This window comes from Mizuhopecten yessoensis, unplaced genomic scaffold (genome assembly GCF_002113885.1).
Source record: "Mizuhopecten yessoensis strain PY_sf001 unplaced genomic scaffold, ASM211388v2 scaffold8745, whole genome shotgun sequence".
In the NCBI taxonomy this organism is placed as follows: Eukaryota; Metazoa; Mollusca; class Bivalvia; order Pectinida; family Pectinidae; genus Mizuhopecten; species Mizuhopecten yessoensis.
The window spans coordinates 2,893,877-2,903,343 of NW_018407700.1; the positions used below are offsets into that span (position 1 = coordinate 2,893,877).

Consider the following 9,467-nt stretch of genomic DNA (forward strand, 5'->3'; position numbering starts at 1 on the left):
TACAATGCTAGTGATGACACAGTTACAATGCTAGTGATGACACAGTTACAATGCTAGTGACGGCACAGTTACAATGCTAGTGACGGCACAGTTATAATGCAAGTATTGACAATACAATGCTAGTGATGACACAGTTACAATGCTAGTGATGACACAGACAGTGTGCTAGAGCTTCATATGAGAAAACATATATCATAAAGGTAGGAATTACACGTCACAGTTCCAGTGATGTCATCAAGTCACACTGCTACTGATGATTATGTTGCCAAGAGTCAACTTTAATGTCTTTGCAACAACATTAAATATAATGTCATATTACTAGATATATATGTGTGCAAATGTTTCGTTCAAAAATCTTCACTTTGTTTTTATTGCCACTGTAACCTTGAAATGAAAGAGTAATTGATGATGACACACAATGGCATTCAATTCTATAAAATGTATTCAATAATTCTGAGTTAAATGTTTCCAGCAAAGACAATCAATAACCATGTCTACCTGTTCTGACCTGTACCTGTGACTTTGATGTTTACACCTCTACCTGTTCTGAACTATACCTGTGACTTTGATGTTTACACCTCTACCTGTACTGACATATACCTGTGACTTTGATGTTTACACCTCTTCCTGTTCTGACCTGTAACTGTACACATGACTTTGATGTTTACACCTCTACCTGTACTGACATATACCTGTGACTTTGATGTTTACACCTCTACCTGTTCTAACCTGTTAGTGTGACTTAGATGTTTACACCTCTACCTGTACTGACCTATACCTGTGACTTTGATGTTTACACCTCTACCTGTTCTGACCTGCACCTGTGACTTTGATGTTTACACCTCTTCCTGTTTTGACCTATACCTGTGACTTTTATGTTTACACATCTACCTATTCTGACCTGTTACTGCGACTTAGATGTTTACACCTCTACCTGTTCTGACCTATACCTGTGACTTTGATGTTTACACCTCTACCTGTTCTGACCTGTTAGTGTGACTTAGATGTTTACACCTCTACCTGTACTGACCTATACCTGTGACTTCGATGTTTACACCTCTACCTGTTCTGACCTGTACCTGTGACATTGATGTTTACACCTCTACCTGTTCTGACCTATAACTATGACTTTGATGTTTGCACATCTACCTGTTCTGACCTATACCTGTGACTTTGATGTTTACACCTCTACCTGTTCTGACCTGTTACTGCGACTTAGATGTTTACACCTCTTCCTGTTTTGACCTATACCTGTGACTTTGATGTTTGCACATCTACCTGTTCTGACCTATAACTATGACCTTGACCTTACCTTGGCATAAGCTTCCTCATCTAGGCCACCTCTCTTCTGTAACTCGGTGATAATGACACCGGGACTGTAAATACACAATAATTCAAGAAATAGTTCATGGTGACATTTGTCAAACTGAAAAATACCAAAATTAATCTTTAGATAATGCATACACCAGGACAGTAGTTTATAGTTTAAGTGATGTCTTCTTACTAGACCAATATCTCTTTTTTCAGAGACAATAAGGTGGAGCATTATGCTTATGATGATGGGTTCATATTAGGAGTCTGGTGGTATCTTACAATTAACTTGCAAGATTGAACATTAGCAGAGATGCTGTGAATAATAGCTCGAAGGGATATAATACGTGTCCAATCTATGAGGAATAAACTTGATTAGGAGCTTTCGAGATAAACTGAAAGAGTAATTTTGTATTTAAAGAAACTTTGAAGTTATATGAAATTATATCATGAGAGAGAAACCAATTGTTCAAAACAAGTTTGTCTTCGAACTTACTTGACACTGTTTACCCTAACTTGTTTAGGAGCTAGTTCTGAAATAAAGAATAAAGGTTTAAAACTAATGTAACAATCTAAATAACTGCAATTCAGCAGATGGTCATTAACAAAGGGATAAACTACAGCCGATTTCATTACTTCACACTTTTCTGTACTCACTATGTAAAGCAGAAAATATAATCACTATATTTCATTTCAGTAAAATGAAAGTGTTCTAATGTTAAACAACAAAATGCATATATATTTTTCACTAAAAATGATGTTGAATATTGTGTATATACATAGGATTAACATTTTTGTGCAGAATATTACGACATTGCTGCACATACTAAGTTATAATGCACGTAAAATAAATATGCTTTAACAATAAGCTGTTCATTCTCGATATTACATTATATCAAAATTTGTAATATGCAATTACAATTTTGTATGTAATACCTGGGTTATATAAGAATATTGAAATATTGAACATTACAAACAAACTACATAAGTAGGATTGGTAGAATAACTAATTTAAAGTTAATTGAGCAGTGTAAGGGAGACAACTGGCCAGATTTACTTCATGAAAATTTCTCGCATAACTGAGGTTTTTCTTTGTAAGTGTATGACAATAACTACACATAATGTAACCAATTACTTTAGATAATGAGTTCATTCAATTTTCAATTAATTTACATTTAACAAACATATTTGAACTGAGGACAAACATTGTTACCAAGAGCAACACATCTTGTGAACTGATCCAGAGCAGTCTTTGACATGTTGTAAGCCAGCACATTTGGAAACTGAAATTATATTGAAACATGTACATTAGTTTTGAACAAGAAGTCAGTGTATAATGAATATCATAATAAAAGACATCCTCTTTTTTTTTAGAAAACATTTCAGTAAAAAAGGAATGATTATCTTTAACACTGTATTGTATATAGAAGATAGCTGATAAAAAGTTACAATTATAACGTTCCCTGCTTTACACTACAGAGAGATCAGGCATCGGATCCTCTAGATAGGATACTGGAAAGGCTCATAACTACTGTACAAAAACAGCTAGTGTAGAAATATCCAAGTACTTACAGAACGTATTCCATTCACACTGGACACATTGACAATGTTTCCTTGAGATTTGACCAGGTATGGAACAGCAAGCATGGTCAGGTAATAGATAGATCTGTGTGGGAGGAAAACATACTTCAAGTTAATAGAGCAGTGTAAGGGAGACAACTGGTCAGATTTACTACATGAAAACTTCCTGCATCACTGAGGTGGTTTTTTTGTAAGTGTATGACAATGACTACACATAACCTAAGTAAATAATTTAGATAATGAGTTCATTCAATTTTCAATTATTCTTTTAATTTTCTTTATTTTTCTGTTAACAAAGTTTGGCTTTGCCTTTAATTTGATGACATGCAAAAATAACATGAAAACCTAGTGAGTGGTGTGGGAGGAGTTATATTTTAGATTTAGGTAACAGTCTAGCAATAGTCTATAATGATAAAGTTGGTTATGTTTTTCATTGTCTAGGACAACACAAAAAAGCCATAACGAACCAGAGAGCATTTTAAATAAAAAGAAACTGACAAACGATTTGAGAATATAATGTATAAACAACACACACATGTCCTGACACACCTAAAATGTAACAGATTATATATAAACTCAACAAATGGATATAATAGCTATATATAGCAACCGTCTTTATTACCCTTATCTACAACAAAACGCAGTTAGTTTCGTATTACTGGGACATGTTATGTTATGGTTGTTTATATATTCCTGAATGTTAAGACCATAAGAAGTCTGTATTTGACATGACACTGTCAGATAGCATATTGTAGGACTCCAGCCTGAACACAATTTGTACCCACCTTACATTTACATTGAAGATCTTATCATACTGTTGAAGGGAGGTTGTTTCAATACTACCTAACTCAATGATCCCTGCACAGTTGACCTGGTGCAAACAAGACATACATTTAAAATCACACCTGAGAACATACCAACGTAAAACACAGTAAAATACTAGGTATTCTCCCCTGTTTACATGTAATTATGTGTTTGTTTATCCTCACTCAGCGAAACTTAACTTGCAATTTATCAAAACTTTCAGTTTGTTCCATATGGTAGACTGGCTACATTTAAAAGGAATCATAAAATGTATTAATATTTGTGGTGAATTTTTAGTGTGAACAAAAGTTAACTGAGTCTGATCATCAATCACCAACATGGCCGTTTAAGTGTGACTGGTAATCTTTCAGTTTTTCATGCTATAACTGCACTTAAATGTTACTTTGGCCTTAATTAAGGCCACCAAGCTTAAGGTCTCCTAGTTGTTTTTAAGAATTTGATAGATAATGAACTGATTTTGAAGTCAAGCACAATTATAAATAAAAAATAATAAAAATGTTCGAATTACAAACCAAAATGTTAAGCTTTCCATAGTGTTCCACAGTTTTATCAAAGACTTTTTTAATGTCCTCCTCTTTAGCAAGATCTCCAGGAACTAGGAGGGGCTAAAAATAACAAAAATGGAATGTATTGTATACTCAAATGTATTAGTGCATGTGTAATATTATTAACAAGTGTTATCTGTAGGTCTGAAGTTATATGAAGGGTAATATAATGTGACAATGTCACAACGTCTATCCAATGAAAAAGAACATACATTTGGTTCATTTTGAAAATTTTCCATTAATTATGAGATCCTTTATAACAAATTGGGAGCAAGTTTTAAGAAAAAGTTTAATTACATGCCTTGTAACAATATTAAGAAAAAAATAATAACACATACCTTTTCACCGTTACCCTCTGAACATTTTTGTCCAATTTTCTGAAGATTGTCTTCTTTACGCCCAGTTAAAGCTAAACTGGCACCAAGTTTTGAAAACAAAGCAGCGGTGGCTGCTCCAATACCAGAACTAGCTCCTGTAAATAGAAAAATTAATTAATAAACCTTGACTTTTCTGAATGTTTGGAAATAGACTTGATAAATATGAACATTCTAGGCCTATTGATCACACCAGTAATTATTTTACTATGATTTTTGAATTAGTGTCACAGTATATATATGCTGTTCTTGTATATTCAAGAGTCTAAAGAGGGGAACCTATACGATAGTGCTGGGAAGATGATCAATTACAATAAAAAAAATGATCGGTTTGTCCTTTCTGATTCCAATTTTTGATTACAAATTCCTTAATCTATATAATCGGTTCATTAATGAAAATATTAAGTGTTAGATATATACAATGTAACGTATGCATTGAAAGTCATTTATTCTGATGATTTTTACTCTATAATTGAATAACCCGAGTAAATTTAAAATATCTGATAGTACTTGATCCCTTAATTCACTTCAGGAAATGTTTCACATTATATACAGAACATGTAATTTGTCTTAACTCAAAGATCCCTGTGCACTGTATTAGATGTGTAGAGTATCCACAATATAGACCTACATGCATTGAATAAATAAGACTAAACAAACGTACATGAATAAATTATAAGACGTATACCTACATGTACAAAGTGTATTGTCATAGGAATCTGATATTTAGTCTGTAAATCAGAAAGAAAGATGAACAGAGATACTAGCTCTGCTTTATTTTCTCTATACATCTCTTATTCCATAGTGTATAGTAAACATCAAATTTCTTCCAGATTGGCCTCGTTGACATTGGTTAGAAAATAAGGTAATACACATTGGTAACGTCACACTACCACAATTGGTACACTACCCAAATTGGTACATGGTCAGAAAATTGTTCGAATAGTACTTTAAAAATTAAATTTGAGATTTTCCTTTGACAGTATAACAAAAGAGGTATTTATCAGCATTTAAGCTGAATAGTTTTGTTCTAAGGAACATTTTAAGAGTAAACGATGACTTCAAAGAAAACACATCAGAAAACCAGTAAAAACGACATAAGTCGACGAAATTTTGGAGGATTTTCAAGGGGTTATAAATATAAGCATGTTTAAATGTTAATTTCTGGTCCTTATAACTGGATTATATAAAAGTCAATATATACAATTATAGTTCAGTATGGTATCTATAAAAGCAATATATTTTGTTGTAATCGGCACATATCAACTTGTAGAAATAAAAACAAATCCTATAGCCAGTGATATGGTGTATCAATTTGGGTACTAATTACGGCCGAAAAACGGATGAAATCTCACTCCGAGTTTAGCGTTCTATTTTCAAAAACAAATTACTTAGATATAAAACTTTTCCTGAAAATGAACCACCATAAGTAGTCTTTGTCAAGAATCAAGAAACATTCTAGATACATGATCTGAATTTTTAAAGATCACTAAAAAAACTGTCAAAATTGTACCAATTGTGGTAGTGTGACATTACGGCTATTTTCAAAGCCAATATAACAAAATCTAAAAGTAAATTTCAGCGCATCAAAAACTATGCTTATAAAACTGGTATGTCCCAAAATAGAATACAGTGCCACAGTTTGGGACTCTCACAATATCTGTCATGCTGTACAGAATCGTACCCAACTTATATGCACTCGCTCAAGACATCACCAGCTATATGCCCTCAAACAATAAATGCAAAACCGCCAGATATTGCTATAACAACTCATTCTCTGCTAGAAGTATAACCCTGTGGAATCTCCCTCAGACTTTGGTGTCTGCTAATTGACTCTAGTACTAGTACTGTTGATGCTTTCAAAGCTGCTTTCACAGTTCTACATCTCAGATTATAGTTGTAAGAGGTACATGTACAGATCATCTGTACATATACCTCTCACAACTCCAGATCACCCCTGTTTATAATCTTTTATCATATACCCTATTTAAAAAAAAAAAGTGTGCTTTTTAACTAAGGCCAAGTGGAAAAATAATCTAAATTGATGGAATCTAGTATCAAAAAGAACACAGCTTTCCCAAGTTCATAATTCATACTACCTAATTATCTTCTAGCCTGAGTTTCCTCTTGCCCTTACACCAGAATAGGACATTTTGACTGATATATGTCTGGTGTAGCAGACACCTTTTTGTCAAAATGTCTTAGTCTGGTGTAAATTAAGGCAAGAGGAAACTTGCAGGTCTTAGAATTATCCAACTGATAAATGCATGACAACAATGCATATCACGCACAGCACAGAAGTCCGAAATTCTGTCAATACTTAATAATACAAGTGATATGAAAAATATATCATACATAAGTACTACATTTTTTTTTATGTAAGTATTATAAATTATTGACATTCAGACTCCTCTGCTTACAGTTACAATCAAGCTAACAATGCTTTAACCTTTGTCGAAAAGATCTATGCTAGACTTGATTTCACCGATATGACGGTTTAAAATGATTACGAAATCTTTCAATATAAATTTGCCATGGAAAATGCAATGGGCGTTACACAAGTGCTCGGCTGCATTATGACTCTGCTGTTGTCATTACCATACCTGTTATAAGGGCCACTTTCCCCGACAGACTGGACGCAGCCATTTTGTTTTCCTGTGTGACGTTGGATTCCAAAGTAAAACAAGAAACGACACGTATAAAAAGTCCGCAAAGATTTAATATGTGCATGTAAAATCATGTAGACCACATGCAGTAGACTGGGTTTCATTTAACGTCGGGATTCTTGGGGGGGCTGTCTTAGACATTGTATCTGAATGAATCCTCAACATTTACTCATAGACGTCTATAATAACCAGAAAAGAGTTATTTTCATGTATACATATATTAGATATTAGTGCACAAACTAATCAAGTCTACACTGTTGAGGTCATGCTGATAACCTATCACTATGTCGCATCATCCTTCACAGTTAAACAGCAAACAGTAGCCAGATGTGCTATACTTAACGCTATCAAATCGTCAATGTGTAACCCCATACCACTGACAACGTTTATCTTAAAGTTAACTAAATTACTACATGTAGGCACCAAATGCAGGCTACCCTACCAAGCAAACATAGATGATCGACATAAATACTGTATATGTAGTATAGATATTATTTTTTGGTGATCAGTAAGAATGACGTTATATACACTGCTGCTAGTGTGTGTCGGGTTGCTGCTGCAGGTAACCACACGATGTAATTGTCACCTATGTCTCATCTCACCCCGACAGCGGGGCGACATGGATATCTCCTCAGTAAGTATCAACCATCCCCCACCCCTCCTCTAGGTGTACCTCCGCCCCAACCCCACCACCGTGACCAAATCCCTCCCTCGTACAGTAGTGTAGTATAAATGCATGAATACAGTGTAGTATTGTTCCCTCTTAGCAATTCAACGGTTATGCCGATAGGCTCTGTTAACTTCGTACTACGTTCAGGCGGAGCCATGTAACAGATGATTTTAATCAGATTGATGTGCCATGATACGAGTTATCTATCGCACGGATATTTAATTGAATTTGTGTTTTTATGTTTATCGTCAATAGCACGATACTGACGGGACAACAGTCTGACAATCACAGTCATTCCACTTGTTAATTAATTGTGAAGCGTTATATTGGTGAATGAATGACAGAACACTATATAGCAATTTAACAGGGGTTTGAACGTGCGAGTAAAATACTCACTAGAATACTGAGTAAGGAAGATATACAAATGTAGTTTGTCGAAATGACAACGGCTCCCTCTATAACAGCATTATTGAAACGCCGGATAATGACTTATCTTCAATTGGCGACCCATCGTTTCCCCTTTGTTACAACAATTTCCTTCTAACATGTATGTGTGATACTCCAGTTTATGAATAAATCATCTACAATAAGTATGTTCTGATGAACAAAAGGAACGTTTTATTCGCAAATTTGAGGTTCTTCATTTTTATTACTTTTGTCTCATATTGTTATATTTTCTACATACACGTAATTTTACAATATTTGGAATCGGGTTGCACATGTTTGTGTTGCATCTTTCCAGCCTGGAAGTCGTTCTTGTAACAGGAACATGGCGCCATGTGGCGGAATGTCAATAGAAAGACCAAGTGGTAAACCTCTCATCGGTGGGCAACTCATATTTCTGAAATGGCAGCAGAACGTCAACCATTACGAAGTCGGATATCCAGGTTTGCACCGAAATTCGTTTCATAGCCGTTGTATTGGCCAGGTATGACGCAAGTGTTGACATTGTTAGAGACCACAAAGGAATAACTTATATACTATCAACTTTCCTGAATGGCAAGTCATGAACTCCGTATACCACTGTCACATTTGGTCTGACTAAAGGCTAATCAAAAGAACCAAGAAGACTTTATTAGAAATGATACAAATTTAACAATATTGCAATAGGGGCAGATCAACATCGGTCTGTTAAATGATCACGAAGTAGCGGGCACAGATATAAACATTTAATTTTCAGAGTTTCATATCAATTGTCTCTTACAATAATGCTATGGAAGATATATCTATCCTCTGTCAACAAACCTACAGAAGGGATGGCAAAAGTAAATATATTAACTTGGCAAAAGTAAATATATAAACTTCCTCTCTCTAGTCTACAGAGGGGATGTCAAAAGTAAATATATTAACTTGGCAAAAGTAAATATATTAACTTCCTCTCTCTAGTCTACAGAGGGGATGTCAAAAGTAAATATATAAACTTCCTCTCTCTAGTCTACAGAGGGGATGTCAAAAGTAAATATATTAACTTGGCAAAAGTAAATATATTAACTTC

At 34.4% G+C, this 9,467-nt stretch overlaps 2 protein-coding genes across 2 annotated transcripts in view; one reads left to right on the forward strand and one right to left on the reverse strand.

Annotated features, from left to right (window-relative positions):
• The window catches only part of LOC110456422 (3-oxoacyl-[acyl-carrier-protein] reductase FabG-like), a 12,341-nt gene extending 5,027 nt beyond the window's left edge, over positions 1 to 7,314 (reverse strand). Inside the window, exons 1-8 of the mRNA XM_021507179.1 lie at positions 7,240 to 7,314; positions 4,601 to 4,734; positions 4,230 to 4,322; positions 3,678 to 3,763; positions 2,884 to 2,977; positions 2,525 to 2,594; positions 1,808 to 1,844; positions 1,313 to 1,376 (exon numbers count right to left, since the gene is read on the reverse strand). Of these exons, the coding sequence (XP_021362854.1) occupies positions 1,313 to 1,376; positions 1,808 to 1,844; positions 2,525 to 2,594; positions 2,884 to 2,977; positions 3,678 to 3,763; positions 4,230 to 4,322; positions 4,601 to 4,734; positions 7,240 to 7,282 (621 nt within the window). The 5' untranslated portion in view covers positions 7,283 to 7,314. The remainder of the gene's footprint in view (positions 1 to 1,312; positions 1,377 to 1,807; positions 1,845 to 2,524; positions 2,595 to 2,883; positions 2,978 to 3,677; positions 3,764 to 4,229; positions 4,323 to 4,600; positions 4,735 to 7,239) is intronic.
• Positions 7,315 to 7,816: 502 nt separating this feature from the next.
• Positions 7,817 to 9,467, forward strand: part of LOC110456456 — a 9,589-nt gene continuing 7,938 nt past the window's right edge. Inside the window, exons 1-2 of the mRNA XM_021507231.1 lie at positions 7,817 to 7,936; positions 8,715 to 8,859. Of these exons, the coding sequence (XP_021362906.1) occupies positions 7,817 to 7,936; positions 8,715 to 8,859 (265 nt within the window). The remainder of the gene's footprint in view (positions 7,937 to 8,714; positions 8,860 to 9,467) is intronic.